At 42.0% G+C, this 21,234-nt stretch overlaps 1 protein-coding gene across 1 annotated transcript in view; it reads left to right on the forward strand.

Annotated features, from left to right (window-relative positions):
- GRIN3A (glutamate ionotropic receptor NMDA type subunit 3A) overlaps nt 1–21,234 on the forward strand; it is a 930,574-nt gene that overhangs the window by 367,162 nt on the left and 542,178 nt on the right. Inside the window, exon 4 of the mRNA XM_069766589.1 lies at nt 1,285–2,332. Within this exon, the coding sequence (XP_069622690.1) occupies nt 1,285–2,332 (1,048 nt within the window). The remainder of the gene's footprint in view (nt 1–1,284; nt 2,333–21,234) is intronic.

Below are 21,234 nucleotides of genomic sequence, written 5' to 3' on the forward strand. Positions count from 1 at the left end.
GACATTGTATACACAAAGTAGTAAATTGCTATCCAGCACAATTTTGATGAGAGAAATAAAATTACCAGGTCACCAATTTAAAACTGCTGACAAAGTAAATATAGTCACAGAATGCATCAAAAGAGACTAAATGCTTATGACAAACACACAATTTAGCCTCTTTACAAGTCACTAGTGTGGCCCGATAGAATATTTAGAATACAATTTTGGGCTACAGTATATAAAAAGGACAGAACAGAACTAGAGCGGGTACAGAGAAGAGCGACCCAAGTTAGTAATGGAATGGGTGAACTACAATATCCAGAAAGTTTAGTAAAGTTGGGATTATATTGTTTGGAAAAACAAAGGCTTAGGGGCGATTTTTTTACAATGTGCAAACATGTGGAGGGACAGTACAGTACAGAGATCTGTGTAATGATATTTTTACACCTAGGCCTGCAATGATGACACGGAGGCATCCACTATATATTGCGTTAAGAAGATTTTATCATCTTCTCGTAAAACCATTCCATGTCACCCTCTTTCACAACTTGCTGTGCCTGTATCACTAAACAGCTTAAAAGAGGGCCAATATGTGTTTCATGGTAATTATAATGTTACAGTATACGAATACCAGATTCTGTGATGAGATGTTGATCCCGGGAAATAGTCTTATTGATATATATACAAAGTAGTATAGAAATTTATAAAATATGGAAATTACCTTTGTGGCATGATATTTTTGCCTTCCCACTAATCAACATATTAGAAAATTGGTTGAACAGAACAAATTTGTGTCTTCTTTTAACATTAAAACTATGAAATGTTTCTCTGGTCTGTGAGTTGGTTTTTAGTGATGAGAGCACGTGCTCAGATAAGGTGTTATCCGAGCATGCTTGTGTACTAACCGAGAGTCTTCGGCGTGCTCAAAAAATATGTTTGAGTCCCCACGGCTGCATGTCTCACGGCTGTTAGACATCCACAACACATACAGGTATTGCCAGTTTGTTAAGCAATCTCTGCATGTGTTGCAGCTGTCTTACAGCCGTGAGGCATGCAGCCGTGGGGACTCAAACATATTTTTTGAGCACGCCGAAGACTCTCGATTAGTACACATAGCGCCTTATTCGATCATGTTTGCTAATCACTAATAGTTTTGCATAGTAATGGGGAAGGTGAAACCAAAAAATTCGCATTAAGTTACTCAAGAATGAATTAATTCTCTAAAGTGTATCACATCTGGATTTTCTTTATTATAATAAGCTTTAACTTGTTATTAATTAATTCTTTATTTTATTTTCACAGGTTTTTGACCAACACATCTTTCAGTGGTGTTAGTGGTCATATCAAAGTTAAAGACTCTTCGATTATCAACTCAGAAAATCATTATTTCATCTGGAACTTACAACATGATCCTGTGGGAAATCCTATGTGGACTCGACTTGGAAGCTGGCAAAATGAAAAAATAATTATGGATTATGGACTGTGGCCAGATCAGAATCAGAGGCACAAAAGTCATTACCAACAGCCAGCAAGATTGCACCTCAAAGTTGTGACTTTGGTTGAACCTCCATTTGTCTTTACAAGAAATGTAGATGGCGATGGCCAATGCCCAGCAGGACAGCTTTGCTTAGATCCCATGACTAATGACTCGGGAGTATTAGACAGTCTTTTCGAAAGTTTGCAAAGCGGCAATGATTCGGTGCCAATTGAGTATAAAAAGTGTTGCTATGGTTATTGCATTGATCTGCTGGAAAAATTGGCAGAAGATTTAAACTTTGACTTTGATTTATATATCGTTGGTGATGGCAAGTACGGGGCGTGGAAGAATGGTCATTGGACAGGACTTGTTGGAGACCTTCTCAGTGGCACTGCTCACATGGCTGTGACCTCATTTAGCATTAATACAGCAAGAAGCCAAGTAATCGATTTTACAAGTCCTTTCTTTTCGACAAGTCTAGGTATCTTAGTAAGGACTAAAGACACAGCAGCACCAATTGGAGCTTTTATGTGGCCACTTCATTGGACAATGTGGCTGGGGATCTTTGTATCTCTTCATATCACTGCTGTTTTTCTAACGCTTTATGAATGGAAAAGCCCTTTTGGTATGACCCCAAATGGCCGAAATCGTAGCAAAGTTTTTTCTTTCTCATCTGCACTAAATGTGTGTTATGCCATATTATTTGGCAGGACAGCTGCTATCAAAACTCCAAAATGCTGGACTGGAAGATTTCTTATGAATTTGTGGGCTATATTTTGTTTGTTTTGTCTGTCAACATATACTGCTAATTTGGCAGCTGTCATGGTAGGGGAAAAAATTTATGAGGAGCTTTCTGGAATACACGACCCTAAGGTAGGTCAAACGTAATATAGGTTTATTATTGATAAATTGCGTAGTGCTATGTAGGCTTTATAGGATTTTTGTGTAATTAAATGCTGAAGATCATACTGTAGTGGAACGGTTGTCAGTTAGTATGATGTATCACTGAAAAAGTAGGGATGTAATGCATTTTTAATAAGTGCTCCACTGCTTAACATTCTTATTATGCAAATATTAAATGTTGTCACTGGCAGTTACATAGAAAGACATATGCATTTTTGATAGCCAGTTCTTCAGTAACTGTGATTGAATTTTCCACTTTCTCATGAAAAATGCAATTTCTACTTTTATCTTGTCATGTCTTGATTACTGTAACCTTTTCAAAATTGCCAGTTCTCTGAAAGTGCAAGAAATAAGTATATGAAAGCATTTGAAGGGGAAAGTATAGAAAATAGACATATTGTGGGGCATTTACGTTGATCGTCATTGAAAACGTTGGTCAAAGTCCAAAGTAAGCTGTAGTGACGTGCTGCAAATTTATTTAGAGGCATAAACATCTTACTAAATTTGTGACATCTTTGCCCATGAACTAGAAAAGTAAAACTATATCTGTGTTATAGGTGACACACATTTCTATCATACATTTTATTAAATCTGACCCCTCATGTTGGAAGCGGCCTGCTTTTTACAAAATGTCAAAACAACAGTTTCATTTTAATATCTACTATATAATTGTCTAAGGGTCACTTCCGTCTGTCTGTCTGTCACAGATAATCAGTCGCGGCCTGTGTCTGTCATGGAATCCAAGTTTCTGATTGGTCTCACCAGCTGCCTGTCATGGCTGCCATGACCAATCAGTGACGGCCACAGTCCGATTAGTCCCTCCCTACTCCCCTGCCGTCAGTGCCCGCTCCATACTCCCCACAGTCACCGCTCACACAGGGTTAATGCCAGCGGTAACGGAACGCGTTATGCCGCGGGTAACTCACTTCGTTACCGCCGCTATTAACCCTGTATGACCAAGTTTTTACTATTGATGCTGCCTATGCAGCGTCAATAGTAAAAAGATCTAATGTTAAAAATAATAAAAAAAAATAAAAAATCATCATATACTCACCCTCCAACGCCTTTCCCCCTCCTCGCGCCGCTCCGGTGCTAAAGATGGTATGCGACAAGGACCTTCCATGACGTCACGGTCATGTGACTGCGACGTCATCACAGGTCCTGCGCCACAAGGACCGGCCATGACATCATGGTCATGTGACTGCGACGTCATCACACCCTGGGACCGGAAGCTGGCGAACAGGCAACAGAACTACAAGAGGCCCTCGGATTGGAAGGTGAGAATGTTTATTTTTTATTTTTTAACCTGTGACATACGTTGCTGGGCAATATACTACGTAGCTGGGCAATATACTACGTGGCTCTGTGCTGTATACTACATCACTGGGCAATATACTACATAACTTGGCAATATACTACGTGGCTGGGCAATTTACTACGTGACTGGGCAATATACTACGTCACTGGGCAATATACTACGTCACTGGGCAATATACTACGTCACTGGGCAATATGCTCTGTGCTGTATACTACGTCGCTGGGCAATATACTATGTGGCTGGGCAATATACTATGTGTCTGGGCAATATACTACGTGGGCTGTGCAATATACTACGTGGGTGGGCAATATACTACGTGGTTGGGCAATATACTACGTGGCTGGGCAATATACTATGTGGCTCTGTGCTGTATACTACATCACTGGGCAATATATTTCGTGGCTCTGTGCTGTATATCACTGGGCAATATACTACATAACTGGGCAATATGCTTCGTGGCTGGGCAATATGCTCTGTGCTGTATACTACGTCGCTGTGCAATATACTACGTGGCTGGGCAATATACTATGTGACTGGGCAATATACTACGTGGGCTGTGCAATATACTACGTAACTGGGCAATATACTACGTGGGCTGTGCAATTTACTACGTGGCTGGGCAATATACTACGTGGGCTAAGCAATATACTACATGACTGGGCAATATACTACGTGGGCTGTGCAATATACTACGTGGCTGGGCAATATACTACATGACTGGGCAATATACTACGTAGCTGGGCAATATAGTATGTGACTGGGCAATATACTACGTGGCTCTGTGCTGTATACAACGTCACTGGGCAATATATTACGTGGCTCTGTGCTGTACATCACTGGGCAATATACTACGTCACTGGGCAATATACTACGTGGCTGGGCAATATACTATGTGACTGGGCAATGTACTACGTGGGCTGTGCAATATACTATGTAACTGGGCAATATACTACGTGGGCTGTGCAATTTACTACGTGGCTGGGCAATATAGTACATGACTGGGCAATATACTACGTGGGCTGAGCAATATACTACGTGACTGGTCAATATACTACGTGGGCTGTGCAATATACTACGTGGCTGGGCAATATACTACATGACTGGGCAATATACTACGTAGCTGGGCAATATAATAATAATAATAATAATAATAATAATAATAATAATAATAATAATTATTAGGGTTGAGCGAAACGGGTCGAGATTTTTCAAAAGTCGCCGACTTTTGGCAAGGTCGCATGAAACCCGACCTGACCCCAGTGTGGGGTCGGCCATGAAGTCGGCGATCTTTTGAATCTGGAATCGGAATCCCGATACCGATTCCCGATATGTTTAAGATATCGGGAATTGGTATCGGAATTCAGATTAAAGAATTCAGATTCCTATTAGGTATATACTCGCCCTCGGAAGCGCCCTGCTTCCTTCCGACAGCCTTCCTTCCTAAGAATCAGCGCTTGAATGACCTTCGGTGACGTCACGGCTTCTGATTGGTCACGCGAGCGGTCACATGGGCGGCCGCGCGGCCAATCACAAGCCGCGACGTCACCGCGACGTCACCGCCAGGTCCTGGAAGGCTGATTCTAAGGAAGGAAGACTGCCGGTTAGTACCAGGGCGCGTCAGAGGGTAAGTATTGCGATATTTTTTATTTTAATTCTTTATTTTACACTAAAATATGGATCGCAGGGCCTGAAGGAGAGTTTCCGCTCCTTCAGACCCTGGGAACCATGGAAACCCAATGCACTGCATTGGGTTTCGAGTTTCGGCCAACCCCGACCCCGACTTTTTTATAGGATCGGCCGATTTCACTCGACCCGACTTTTAAAAAAGTCGGGTTTCGTGAAACCCGACCCGATCCTATAAAAGTAAAGGTCGCTCATCCCTAATAATAATCTTTATTTATATAGCGCCAACATATTCCGCAGTGCTTCACAGTTTAACAGTTTCAAACACAAAATAAGACGACCCTGCTCGTGAGAGCTTACAATCTACAATGAGGTGGGGGAGATACAAAGTACAGGTGTGTATTTACAATGATGTATTTACAATGATGGTCCAGCCAGGGGGTGGGGGGTAGATGGAGATAGTGAATGGGCTACACACACAAACATAAAATGACTGATTAGGGAATGTGATAGGCCGCTCTGAACAAATGAGTTTTGAGCGAGCGCCTAAAACTATGCAAGTTGTGGATGGTCCTAATATCTTGGGGTAGAGCATTCCAGAGGATGGGCGCAGCGCGGGAGAAGTCTTGTAGTCGGGAGTGGGAGGTACGGATTAGTGCAGAGGTTAGTCGAAAGTCGTTTGCAGAGCGCAGCGGTCGGCTAGGCCGATAGACAGAAATGAGGGAGGAGATGTAAGGGGGTGCCGCACTGTGGAGAGCTTTGTGGATGAGAACAAGTACTTTGAATTGTATCCTGTAATGAATGGGCAGCCAGAGTAATGACTGGCGAAGAGCGGACACGTCCGAGTAACGATTAGCCAGATGGACAACCCTGGCTGCTGCATTAAGGATGGACTGGAGAAGGGAAAGTCGCGTGAGGGGGAGGCCAATTAATAGAGAGTTGCAGTAGTCCAGGCGGGAGTGGATTAGGGCGACAGTGAGAGTTTTTGTTGTCTCCATGGTGAGAAAAGGGCGGATTCTAGAGATGTTTTTTAGGTGTAAGCGGCACGAGCGGGCAAGAGATTGTATGTGGGAGGTGAAGGAGAGATCGGAGTCAAACATAACACCCAGACAGCATGCCTGCTGCCTAGGCGTTATTATGGTGCCACCCACGGAGAGGGAAATGTCAGATTTAGGGAGGCTAGTAGAAGGCGGGAGCAGAAGAATTTCAGTTTTGGAGAGGTTGAGTTTCAGATAGAGAGCGGACATGATGTTAGAGACTGCAGACAGACAGTCAGTGGCATTCTGTAGTACAGCGGGGGTAAGGTCAGGGGCTGACGTGTATAGTTGTGTGTCATCAGCATAAAGATGGTACTGAAAGCCAAATCTGCTGATGGTCTGTCCAATTGGGGCCGTGTAGAGGGAGAAGAGAAGGGGGCCAAGGACTGAGCCCTGAGGTACCCCGACAGTGAGAGGAAGAGGAGATGAAGTGGAGCCAGAGAACAGAACACTGAAGGAGCGTTCAGAAAGATAGGAAGAGAACCAGGAGAAAGCAGTGTCCTTAATGCCTAGTGACTGGAGCCTAGAGAGTAGGAGAGGGTGGTCAACAGTGTCGAAAGCTGCAGAAAGATCGAGGAGAATGAGCAGAGAGTGGTCACCATTACATTTTGCAGTCAGAAGGTCGTTGGTCACCTTGATGAGTGCAGTTTCTGCTGAATGTAGGGGGCGGAACCCGGACTGTGAAGGGTCTAGGAGGGAATGAGTGGAGAGGTAACGGGTAAGGCGGGAGTAGACTAGGTGCTCCAGGAGTTTTGAGATCAAGGGGAGATTGGAGACCGGTCTGTAGTTGTTTGCGCATGATGGGTCAAGGGTGTTTTTTTTTAGTAATGGTGTAATGACAGAGTGTTTGAAGGAGGAGAGGAAAATGCCAGAGGAGAGGGAGAGATTAAAAATTGTAGTTAGGTGAGATGTGACGACTGGAGAGAGAGACTGGAGGAGGTGTGAGGGAATGGGGTCGGTGGTGCATGTAGTCGGACGAGAAGAGGAGAGGAGCTTGGAGACTTCTTCTTCTGTGATGGGATCAAATAATATAGTATGTGACTGAGCAATGTACTACGTGGCTCTGTGCTGTATACTACGTCACTGGGCAATATATTACGTGGCTCTGTGCTGTATGTCACTGGGCAATATACTATGTAACTGGGCAATATACTGCGTGGCTGGGCAATATGCTCTATGCTGTATACTACGTCGCTGTGCAATATACTACGTGGCTGGGCAATATACTATGTGACTGGGCAATATACTACGTGGCTGGGCAATATACTATGCGGACATGCATATTCTAGAATACCCGATGTGTTAGAATCAGGCCACCATCTAGTATGAATATAAGCAGGCAGTTGGTATTCTGGTATTCTATTAACACCTGCAGTATTTGGTCAGTATTTTACCTCAGTATCTGTAAGCCAAAATCAGGAGTGGGTGATAATACAGAAGTGGTGACGTGTTTCTATTATACTTTTCCTCTGATTGTTCCACTCCTGGTTTTGGCTTACAAATACTGAGGTAAAATACTGACCAAATACTAAACTTGTGAACATGGCCTTAGCAGAAATCTCCTTCAATAATGGCCAATTGTACATTTACCAAACATGTTTGCACCACCAAAGTGTTCTTGGATAGATTATCACTGGGAAAATGTACTCAAATTGATAAAAATCTATGCAGTACAATTCTGCTAGGTTTATAAATTGCACAATTTCCTTCTGCCATACCATATGTTATTAACCTATAATATCAAGACATTATAGATAACAAGAAAAAAGCAACACTAATGACACTCATAGAAACTAGAGATATTGTACAATGTACAACAGGGCAGAGGTTCACATACGGGAACATGTTGGCTGAGAGAAATATATTTGTTCTCCAAAGGTAACACCAACATTAATTTCAATGTAGTGACATTAAAAATTAAGTGTAGTGCATTTATGCACGTCAGAGACTAAATATGATGATTTTCAGCACCACATGTTGTACAAGATAGCAATACAGTGCCAGATGCTTCTGTGCTCAGCTTTTGTGCCATTGTTTTGTACTTTCTCAATAGCCCAGCACTCTTCCCTGTGTCATATCCTTATGATCTGAGAGCAGCTCAGGAGATTGATTTGTATTGTTGTTGCCCACACTGTGCATTGTGAACACGACGGACACCTTAACATACGACTCTCTGCTGCTGCCATTACAGTAGTAATGAGATTATGAGGAAAGCTCAATAAGAGCCTGTAATTTGAGTTGGCCAATGGCTCTTTAGAGATTTTTGTGTCGTAGAAATATAGAAAAGTAATAAGCAACTGCATTTTAGAAATTCAAGGCGATGCAGTGCTGTTTTTGTGGAAGAGACTTTACAGGAGGACAATTTCACACTGAATCTTCTACTTAACGATATGTTTGCATGTGGGTGGGTCGGTATGGCTCTCTCCTAATTTGGATTCCTATGGAATTCACATTACTTGATAGATAACGTCAAATAAGTGAAAGTGACTGCAACTTTTACAGTACAAGCATGGGCAACCTATTACAATTCTGTTTTGCACTGAACCGCCGCGCAACCTGCCCTACCCTCTCCTAGTGTTTCATCACCCACCCCCTGCAGACTGTGAGCCCTCGCGGGCAGGGTCCTCCCTCCTTATGTACCCGTGTGCCTGTTATCTGCTCATGTTTAATGTATTTGTCTATATATGCCCCGTATTCACATGTAAAGCGCCATGGAATAAATGGCGCTATAAAAATGTATAATAATAGTAATAATAATAATAATAACTTTCAGTTAGATTATTTTTATATTTACTTACATATAGAGCAGGGGTGTCAAACTGCATTCCTCGAGGGCTGCAAACCATGCGTGTTTTCAAGGTATCCTTCGCATTGCACAAGGTGCTGTAATCACTATGTGTGTAGGTGATTAAATTATCACCTGTGCAGTACAAGGAAATCCTGAAAACATGACCTGTTTGCGGCCCTTGAGGAATGCAGTTTGAGACCTCTGATATAGAACATCATCATATTCTGCAGCACTATACATATATTATCATGTATGTAAATAGAGCTCACAGGCTAAATTCCCAATCCGTGTGTCTTTGGAATGTGGCAGGAAACCGGAGAACCCCGAGGAAACCCACGCAACAGAACATACAGACTTATTGCAGATGTTGTCCTTGGTGGGATTTGAGCTCAAGACCCCAGCGCTGCAAGGTTGCAGTACTAAAAACTGATCTACCATTTTGATGCTTCATAATTGAGTATGAATAACTCCTCAATGCAATCCAAACATCCCAGAAGCACAACTCTCTGCTGCGATCTACCAAATTCTCCATCAGCAGATACCCTACACTTACTGTACACACTACTCTGCAGCTGCTGACAAGAACCATGAATAATTTGATCATTGTCCTTTGATTTGTCTCACAAAATGTCCTTAGTCGTGTATGAGCTGAGCTCTATTGGCCAACTTTTTAGGCAGAAACCAGTCACACAAAGTTTTATGCAAATGAAAACCCCACAGCTCTGTCTTCTGCTGTGAACTATGTTCTAGTACATCCATACCTATAATATAAATCACTAGCAAATTTGAAAGGGTTTGTTTTAAACAATACATCAACTTTACTATTACCCATAACATAAAGTCATATTACTAGTGATGAGCGAGCATACTTGTTGCTCGGGTGTTTCCGAACACGCTCGGGTGATCTCTGAGTATTTTGTAGTGCTCAGAGATTTAGTTTTCATCACCTCAGCTGCATGATTTACGGCTGCTGGACAGCCTGAATACATGTGGGAATTCCCTAACAAACAGGCATTTGTCACATGTATTCAGCCTGTCTACCAGCCGTAAATCATGCAGCTGCGGCAATGAAAACTAAATCTCCAAGCACTAAAAAAGAGACCACCAGAATGATTCTCAGACAGAATTTCCCACACAGAGGAAAACAGTACATACATGGAGCTAGATACAGGGAGTGGCCCATATACTGTAATTCCAAGCAGCACGTACTTAGAGTTAGTTAATACATGCACTATATATGTATACAGTAGTTAGGAGCAGAAATATTTGTACAGTGACACAAGTTTTGTCATTATAGATGTTTACCAAAACATATTCATGATACAATTATATAATCAACATGTTCTTAACATTCAGATTCTCAGCTTCAATTGGAGGGTATTCACATCCTAATTGGAGTAAGGGTTTAAGAATTACAGATCTTTAATATGTAACTGTTTTTTTTTTAAAGATACCAATGGTAACTGGACTATTATCTCAAAAGATACCTAATGGGCTGCATGGGCTATTCCCTCTTTAATCCATCATCAGTTAAGTACGTAAAAGGTCTGGAGCTCATTCCAGGTGTAGCATTTGCAGATAGAATCTGTTGCTGTTAACCCACAACATGTCGTCAAAGGAAAAACAGACCATCATTACGCAAGAAATAAACATTTCACACTTTCTGACTCTTTTGAAGAGAGATGCCAATTGCAGCCTGACACTATTTACTATGAGAAAGGTCACACAAAAAGTCTTAAAAGAAAAATAATGTATTAATTGGTAAAATAATGAGGATCCAGTCACAAACCAAGGATTAGAATATTAACATGAGAGGCTGGTCTAGAAATCTGATCTCCAGGTTAAATCTATAAATTAGGCCTTTACACATAGAAACAGGGTCACAGACTGAGGGAAGCCAAGCTAATGTGAACCATTCCATATTCATACCCCCTCAGGGAGCAGAAAGCAGACTGCAAAGTTCAGATATTTCTGTAAGTTTTTCTCCCTTTTATATTTATAACTGTTTTGCATATTTGTATGTCACTTTTATTTCTATATTTTTTTATATCGTTTTACTGTAAGCACTGTACCTTTTCTATTAAAGCTTTAAACTTTAATAAGTTTGAACTAAAGAATTCTTTAGAGTATGCTCTAAAGAATCCATAGCCTTATAGTGCATGGTGGCAGCGTGTATGAAGCAGGGTGTGTGGTCTGTGTCAGGGTGTGATTTATGCTCCCACTGCAGTATAGAACAGAGGTTGAATGCTGGACTGAGTGAGAGGAGATAGATTAACCCTTGCAGGCGCAACCCCAAGTCACGTGCTGAGAAGTGGGAACATGACACCTTGACATCCAATTAAGACAAGAGTCAAATTAAAGAGACAAATTAAACTAAGATTAACCTGCACAACAATATTGGGATGAAAAAAGACTTTTTCACCCTCACATTGAGGCACTCACTACACAGGGAGGTCAGACCTGCCACTGCAGCAGACCTCTATTAGCCTGGATAACTTCTGCTGATGAACCCCCTGAACAGGGGAGGAAACGCTTTGGGAAGGGAAGACACATTACCCAGGGAGGCTATATTTATTATGGGCACCACAAAGTAGGTTTATACTCGGGTACTGCCCTTGTGAGGGCGGGAGTTTTTTGCAGAGGGCACGACAGGGAAAATTAGACCCTAAACTCCCCCCCTCCTCCCATCTCGGTCTTACCTACCCAAGTCCTGTATGGAACTTTGGAGAATCAGGAGATAACAACTGGGTGAGATTGTACCATTTTATTAAGCGCACTGGTATATATGAGCACTTTATTTTTTGACTGCCATTGGTTTTATGCATATATTTATTAAATGTTAAGTTGGCTATGCTAGATAGTGTATATTCATACTAGTCAGACTAATCCAGAGCAGATTGTTCGGATTTGGCTTACTGAGTAAAGATGAAAAAAGTCTAGAGAAGGCTGGAAAGGCTCATGAACCAAAGTACACCACATTCTTCATAAAACATTGTGGAGGCAGTGTGATGGCATGGGCATGCATGGTTTCCAATAGCACAATGATGTGATTGAAGCAGAAGCAGACAGATTAATTCTGCAGTAAACGGGGCTATACTTTCTGCTCAGATTCAGCCAAAGACAGCAAGATTGATTGGGTGGCGCTTCATTGTATACATGGACAATGACTCTGAGCACACTGCTAAAGCAATCCAGGAATATTCTAAGGCAAATATTATGATATGGCCAAGTCAATCTCCAGATTTCAAGTTTTGTCTTATGCATGCTTGATGCCTGACTGCTGCGACATTATAAAATTTCTACTGTGGGTCAATTGATGACACTTTTCCTGGTGTATGTTCCTAATTTTTGGACATGTTTGGACTCCAAGTTGGGTTGCCTTCATGTGTGTTGCCTGAATTTGACAGGGCTCTCAGAGCACGAGGCCCACAACTGTCACTCATCCACCTGTTACTGATCATTGTTTAAGCTAGAAATGTTGGTCCAAGCCCTATTCCATATTTTCATATTGCTCAATTATACTATTTGTTGTCTGGGTTAATTGATGCCACTTTTCCCTGGTGTCTGTCTATTTTGAGCTGTGTTGACAGCTTTTGGGCCCCCCTGAGGGCGTTGCCTATGCATTTGATTTTGCCTCCCATTGAATTCAATGGGGTTCGGATAAGTTTGGCAAATTGCTCTGCAAACATTGGCATGTTCGCCAATCCGAGTTGAACAGAACCTTAAAAACTTCTATCATCTCTAGTCAATAGCAATAACAAGTATGTTCCTTTTTATCATATTAGGGACCTACCTCACAGTGGCAGGGCATTGATGTATTACCCAGATAAAGGTGTAAGAAATGTTCCAAGCTCACAACAGTTTGTGTTTGTTATACCACTTATTAGGATTTGGCCAAAAGGTTACCTGTCAGTGTACCTCTTATTGCTTTGAAGTACTATGAATTCCAAAGAATTATACAAAATTTCAAAGAATTGCTACTCCAAGTCCCTTTTAAGGACAAATAAAAATTTAAATTGTGCTTAATATAGCTTAATAACTCACCATCCCTCCAAATAAATAGTTTTTATTCAGTTTTCACTGCAATCATAACAAACTGTAATATATAACGTATTGTATTAGTAATTTTGCACTACATAAGGCATAAGCAAGAAAAAGCAAAAGTTGTTCAACAAATTATATGTAATCCAAAATTGTTTTAAAACAAATTACAACTCATTCCCCCAAAACAAACCCTTATATTGGAATATTGGCAGTAAAAAATATTATGGCTCTCTAAACAGAGATACACAAATAGGATATTTTCCATCAAATGTATTTTTTTCATTTTTTCAAAATACTAAAGTACAAAAAGAACTATGCATATTTTGTAGCTCATGTAATCCCATTAAAAACATAGCTCATCCAACAGAAAGCAAACTCTCAAATAGTTAAATTAAAGGAAAAATGAATAGCTATGAATCTCGGAGTACAAAAATGGAAAAAAAGAGCCCCAAATAGTTGGTTATTTAAGGGGGTTGAATAATTGGATAATTGGATAACAGGTCCCAAATAGTAGAGTAAAAGAAATTTATGGATATTATCCGCGCTGCCAAATGAGACATAAATCCAGACGTGATGAAATGAAAAACGGTGGTTTATTCTATGCGTTTTGAAGTATATGATTACTTCTTCATCAGGAAATTACCACATGTATACCCGATAATTTCTACAGCTTTATCATAGGTCCCAAAATAGTGCCAAACTATTCATATATAATACAATACAGTGTCAAATAGAGCCATAAAATGTTTAAAGGAGTACTACAGGGAGATAAAAATGCCTTACATGCTACCTTCTGTCAAAAACTTTAAATACTCATACCACTCTGCCTGTTGTTTTATGTAAATCACTTGATTTTACTACTTATCATTGTGATCTCACATACAGTTGTGCTCAAAAGTTTACATACCCTGGCAGAATTTTTGCTTTCTTGGCCTTTTTTCAGAGAATATGAATGATAACACCAAAACTTTTTCTCCACTCAAGGTTAGTAGTTGGATGAAGCCATTTATTGTCAAAGTACTGTGTTTTCTCTTTTTTAAATCATAATGACAACCCAAAACATCCAAATGACCCTGATCAAAAGTTCACAAACCCCATTTCTTAATACCATGTATTGCCCTCTCTAACATCAATGACAGCTTGAAGTCTTTTATGGTAGTTGTGGATGAGGTTCTTTATTTTCTCAGATGGTAAAGCTGCCCACTCTTCCTGGCAAAAAGCCTCCAGTTACTGTGAATTCCTGGGATGTCTACCATGAACTGCATCCTTGAGATCTCTACAGAGTGGCTCAATAATATTAAGGTCAGGAAACTGACATGGCCACTCTAGAACCTTCACTTTGCTCTGCTGTAGCCAATGACAGGTCGATTTGGCCTTGTGTTTTGGATCATTGTCATGTTGGAATGTCCAAGTATGTCCCGTGTGCAGATTCTGGGCTGACAATTGCAAATTTGCCTACAGTATTTGCTGATAACATGCTGCATTCATCTTTCCTTCCACTTTGACCAAGTTTCCTGTGCCTTTGTAGCTCACACATCCCCAAAACATTAGTGATCCACCTCCGTGCTTAACAGTAGGAATGGTATTCCTTTCATCATAGAATGCCTATGATGACAGGAATACAATTCCTACTGGAGGTGCCAGCATTCTAGGGGCTTATTTCAGCCGGGTCCCTGACCACACACATGACCACACTGGCGCTGAGGTTGTACATATTTGATACTAGCGCATGGCCGTGCAGTCATGAGAACCTTTTATAGCTGTATCACCTACAGGACGTTCCAAGAAGGACCAATGGAAGGCTGCCACAGAACTTGATCAGGTACAGGGCCTTCCTGGAGGACCAATGGAAGTTGCTGCAGTACCTGAGCATGTGACCCTAGACCTCCACTGAGAGATCTTACCCTGGACATGCTCAGTGTGTGCAAAGCAGGACTTAGTCCCAGAAAAGCCTGCTTGTCGCAGACCAGCAGACCAGTGCATGGTACAATAGTGGAGCCTGGAGAGGCAGCAGTAACCCTTTGCACAGTATCAGATTCAGTGAGACGCTGGGACCGATGTCTCCGCTGAGCAGGTTCCACTGTGGCCGATGCAGAATGGGAGACCGCAACAGACATGGTTCGAGATTCCCCCTGTGCAGCGGCGGGAGCTTGAAGGATAGATTGCGTTCCAAGAGGACTATCTAGAATAATAATTCTTAAGAGTATGATTTCTCAGGGCAAAGATAGGTCAAAAGAATTGTGTGTGGATGTTTCATCAATATCAGTGAAGAGGATGGAACTATCTATAGATTTCCACTTTGATGCAATAAGAGATTTCGTAACTGTGAATATGTGTGAGGAAATATATTTAATTTCCTTGGGGAGCAAATCTGCATCAAGAGATAGGAGAGGTAGATGAGAGAGAATTTTTGATGGTAAGTTATTGATTTTTTTCAACACAAAAAATATCTCTTTAACGAGGTGTTATTTTTGGACATGCCCAAAAAATATGTAAGAGATTGCCTCTGTGTCTGCAATTCCTCCAGCATACATCGGATTGATCTACAAAAATTCATTTGAATGGACAAGAAAAACATTGGGTTAAAATCTTAAAATCATTTTCATGCAAATTAGTGCTAACATTAAACTTATAATTTAAATCTGTTGCCTTTTCCCATTTTACTACTGCAAAAGACATATATAAATCCTTTTCCCATTTTGATATATAGTTTGACTTTTCAAAGGTTACATCTGAATTACATAAAGCATATACATTTTTTGTATTCCATACAAGATAGTTTGTGACATTTTCTAAAAGTATAATTATAGATTACAGGAGAGCTAGCCAAAGAGATAGTTTATTCCTAATATATTTCTTGTGATTTAGAAAACTGTAAAAATACTCATCTATTTAGTTACAAGAGAATTTTAATAGTTGGAAATTAACAATAGTTTCTGATTGGGGACAATAATCAGAGAACAGTAGAAAATACTGAGCTTTTCCTATTTCTCAAATGATAAATTAGGCAAAGCTGCTTAAAATATAAGTTTCTCCAGAAAAATAGTTATTCTTATAAGCTCTAGTTATCTTTTGAAGTTTTTTCCATTATAAAATAGTCAGATTCGTCAATGGGTACTCAAGTAGCAGACATTCAAATATCTGTTGAATGCTTTCCACAGAGTTGCCCAACAATATTTTCTGTATTCTGAGAACCAGTTCATTCTTTGTAGGATAATATTTGTATCATAGTAGACTTGAATGTTAGGTAAACTTTTGATTGCCAGATGTTATTAGAAAGCTGTTTGCGTAGCTTTTTAATACATTGATCTTATATCTGGATAGGAAAATATCTGAATATGTATTGTAGTATGAGAAGGATAATAATTTTGTAAAGAATGGTTCTACCAAGCCACAAAGTATTAGTTCTATCAAATTTGTTAATATTTTTTTCAATCAATTTAAGAATGCTAGATAGATTCTCATTCAAAATTGTATTTACTGGCTTTGCAATACTAATGCCTAAATAAGATATAGAGATTTTTTCAACAAAAAGGGGAATTCTCTTTTTATATAATCCTTTAATTGGAAGTCCACGAAAAAAACTTAATACCTTTGAATTCTTAACATTGACATTTTAGTAAAAATGGAAGTAAAGACATTAATTACTGATGTGACTGCTCTCATTGATCTAATGAGATCTATAATAGTAATTAGAATATCGTTGTCAAATAATCCAATTTTGCATTGCCTAAAATTGGTAGAGACTCCTTTTATTTAACCATTATCAGGGCAAATAGTTAGAAGCCTAGGTGGGTACCGTTAGAAATCAAAACGTTTTTACAATTGGTTGCTAACAGAAATATTTGCAGATGGATGAGAGTATAAAGTAGATATTACATTTAATATCTGTCCTTGAAATCCAAACTTTATTAAGGTGGCAAAGAAGACGTTCCATTTCATTCAGTCAAACACTTTTTCGGCATCTAGGGACAGAATTACAGCTGGAGTCTTTTCCTTTTTTACAAATGTTATCAATTTCAGAATTCTTCTTGTTCCATCTAAGGACTGTTGTCCTTTAATGAAACCAACTTGCTCTGAGTGTACTACCTGTGAGATATTTTTGGATAACCTGTCCTAAATCAATTTTAAAAAACATTTTAGATCCAAGTTTAACAGTGAAATAGTTCAAGACTGCTTCGGGATCACTGTCATGTTTCGATATAATAACTACTAGCTATTGAACCCGTTCTACGCCCAGGTGGCGAGCATTTATATTAGTATATGGTCTCCATCCTGTCATGTGCTGCACCATCCTGCGTCCCCATCCTGACATGTGCTGCTCCCATCCTGCGTCCCCATCCTGTCATGTGCTGCTCCATCCTGCGCCCCCGTCCTGTCATGTGCTGTTCCCATCCTGCACCCCCATTCTGTCATGTGCTGCTCCCATCCTGCGCCCCCATTCTGTCATGGGCTGTTCCCATCCTGAACCCCCATCCTGTCATGTGCTGCTCCCATCCTGCGCCCCCATTCTGTCATGGGCTGCTCCCATTCTGCACCCCCATCCTGTCATGTGCTGCTCCATCCTGCGTCCCCATCCTGTCATATGCTCCCATCCTGCGTCCCCATCCTGTCATGTGCTCCCATCCTGCGTCCCCATCCTGTCATGTGCTCCCATCCTGCACCCCCATCCTGTCATGTGCTCCCATCCTGCACCCTCATCCTGTCATGTGCTCCCATCCTGCACCCCCATCCTGTCATGTGTGCGCCCCCATTCTGTCATATGCTGCTCCCATTGTGCACCCCCATTCTGTCATATGCTGCTCCCATGGTGCGCAACCATTCTGTCATATGCTGTTGCCATCCTGTGCCCCCATTCTGTTGTAATGTGCTGCACCCATTCTGCCTGATCCTGTTTCCATTCTGCCATATGTTGCTCCCATCTTTCTCTCTCTGGCTCTACTGCCCGAGTGCGGGTGGCTGTGCTGGGGGCGGCTGTGCGTGGCTGTGCTGGGGGCGGCTGTGTGTGGCTGTGCTGGGGGCAGCTGTGCTGGGGGCGCTGTGTGTGGCTGTGCTGGGGGCGGCTGTGCGTGGCTGTTTTGGGGGCGCTGTGTGTGGCTGTGCTGGGGGAGGCCGTGCGTGGCTGTGCTGGGGGCGGCTGTGCGTGGCTGTGCTGGGGGCGGCTGTGCTGGGGGCGGCTGTGTGTGGCTGTGCTGGGGGCGGCTGTGCGTGGCTGTGCTGGGGGCGGCTGTGCGTGGCGGGGGCGGCTGTGCGTGGCTGTACTGGGGGCGGCTGTGCGTGGCTGTGCTGGGGGCGGCTGTGCGTGGCTGTGGCTGTGCTGGGGGCGGCTGTGCGTGGCTGTGCTGGGGGCGGCTGTGCTTGGTTGTGCTGGGGGCAGCTGTGCGTGGCTGTGCTGGGGGTGGCTGTGCATGGCTGTGGCTGTGCTGGGGGGCGGCTGTGCGTGGCTGTGGCTGTGCTGGGGGCAGCTGTGCGTGGCTGTGCTGGGGGCAGCTGTGCTGGGGGCGGCTGTGCTGGGGGCAGCTGTGCTGGGGCAGCTGTGCGTGGCTGTGCTGGGGGCGGCTGTGTGTGGCTGTGGCTATGCTGGGGGCGGCTGTGCGTGGCTGTGCTGGGGGCGGCTGTGCGTGGCTATGGCTGTGCTGGGGCGGCTGTGCTGGGGTGGCTGTGCGTGGCTGTGCTGGGGCGGCTGTGCGTGGCTGTGGCTGTGCTGGGGGCGGCTGTGCTGGACATGTAAAACACGTACCGCACACATTGTCCGACATTGTCCGTGTGCAGTACGTGTGCCATGCAGGAGACAGCGATACATTAAGCGCTGTCCCCCCCACTGGTGCTGAAGCCGCGATTCATATGTTCCCTGCAGCAGCGTTTGCTGCAGGGAACATATGAATATTAGTGTTTAAAATGCAGATCCAGGTCCCCCCCCTCCCACCACCGGTGCGCAACCCCTCCCACCCCCGGTGTGCCCCCCCACCCCCTGTGCGCCCTCCCCGCTGTGATTAAAATACTCACCTAGCTTCCGGCTCCCTCGCCGCAGCGTCCTCTTCTGGCCGCAGCCTCTCCTGTATGCGGTCACGTGGGGCCGCCGATTACAGTACTGAATATGCGGCTCCGCCCCTTTGGGAGGCGGAGCCGCATATTCATGATTTTAATCGGCGGCCCCACATGACCGCATACAGGAGAGGCTGCGGCCAGAAGAGGACGCTGCGGTGAGGGATCCGGAAGCTAGGTGAGTATTTTAATCACAGCGGATGGGGGGGCGCACGTGAGGGGGGTGCGCACAGGGGGTGGGAGGGGGGTGGAGCCCCCACGGCCGGTATATTATGGGGGGGATAATTAAGTTTGGCTGCGTCACTCTGGTCCAGACTGCGCAGGTGCGGTGCGTCGCGCTTGCGCAGTCTATAAAGGCTTCGGACAGAGTGACGCTCCCACCGTTATATTATAGATAGTAGTGTGTAATGATTCTTTTACAAAGGAAGATTCACTTGTAGCATGGTTATCAAGGGAAGAGAGAGGTGGAGTTTAAATATTCTATAATATTTGTTACGAAGACCATCAAGGCAAAGCAATTTATTTTCTTAAAGTCTATGAATTGCTTCTTCTGTTTCATCTGTAGAAAAGGGAATTTTTGATAAATTAAGTTGGTCCTTTTTTATTTGAAGCAGGTTAATGTTTGACATATGATGGTATATTTCTTCAAGATTTAGTTGGGGGGTGTTTGAGTCCTTATTAAAATTATATAATTATGAGGAATAAAAAGTTGCAAATTGTTCTGGTATGTCTTTTGGATGATTATAACTTAAGCCTGCATTTTTTATAGAGATAACTCTAGTAGATGTCAAACATTGCTGTCTGACTTTATTAGCCATAAACTATTTCACATAATTTGTGATTATAGAAGGATTGCATAGAATAGCCAGAAAAAACTTATGTAATACAATTATGTTCATTATGGAAAAAAAATACCCATGGTATAGGAAACATCATGAAACATACAAAAGAAAATACATAAAACATTACAATATAGCAATAACAAAAAAATCCTTCAGCTACTGCTACTTCTCAGATGACCTGGTGATGTAGATCGAGGATGGAATGAAAAACAACCTTGAAATCCTCATCCTACTGTGTCGGAAGAAAAGTTCGGCAAACTCTGCAATATGAGTCCTGAATAGTATCCAAATTAGAAAAAAATAACATCAGAAGTTAAACTGAATAATAAAATAAATAACTAGTAAACCACAGTATAAAAGTATATATTATTATGAACCTTCAAGAGACTTTATTTAATTTTAGGATTACTTTTTTTCTTGAATGAAAGTTTTACCATTTCTGGAAATCTTGTGTTACTATGGGAAGTTTCATCATTTCTCTACATCCTGGATCGTATTCGGCTTTCTGTAAAGGAAGATGATTGTTTGGTTGGAAACCCCCATTTATATGAGATTTTGTTCGATCTTAAAATAAAGGTGATTTCGGCAAAGGATTTCCTAACTTTTAATCTTTCTCTTGAGTAGTCAGCATGAACCCTGATCAATTCATAAGGATAAGGTGAATTCTTGTTTTTTAGGAAGTACTTTGTTTTAAAAAAAAAAGGGAATTCTTGCAATTACTTCTCTTGGTGCCTCTTTAGGATTAAAGTTAGGCTTTGGTAGACTATGAGCTCTGTTGATTGCCAATTCAGCATTTGGGTTCATTTGCGAATATTTATTCACTAGATTCTTTATATATGGAGCAAGATCTGCTGGTGGCACAATTTCGAGGGTAGCTCTGATGTGGTGATAATGTGATTCTCTAAATCTGTAAGTTTTGATTTTAATATTCTGACTTCGTTTTTAAGTAGTGAGTGGTCTTTTTCTAAGGTGCTGTTAAAAGGAACCAGATTGAACTTTTGTATCCATAGTGGTAATCTTTTATTTCATTTCAACCAGGTAGGTCTGCAGAGTATGAAACCTTTCATTCATATTTATATTTAATTGATGAATGATAGAGGTGAAAAGGTCTGATAGATATTTCACTGAGAATTATAGGATCCCTGGTTGACATTTTCCAGAGGACATTTGTGGCA

Source organism: Ranitomeya imitator, chromosome 1 (assembly GCF_032444005.1).
Source record: "Ranitomeya imitator isolate aRanImi1 chromosome 1, aRanImi1.pri, whole genome shotgun sequence".
Taxonomy (NCBI): Eukaryota; Metazoa; Chordata; class Amphibia; order Anura; family Dendrobatidae; genus Ranitomeya; species Ranitomeya imitator.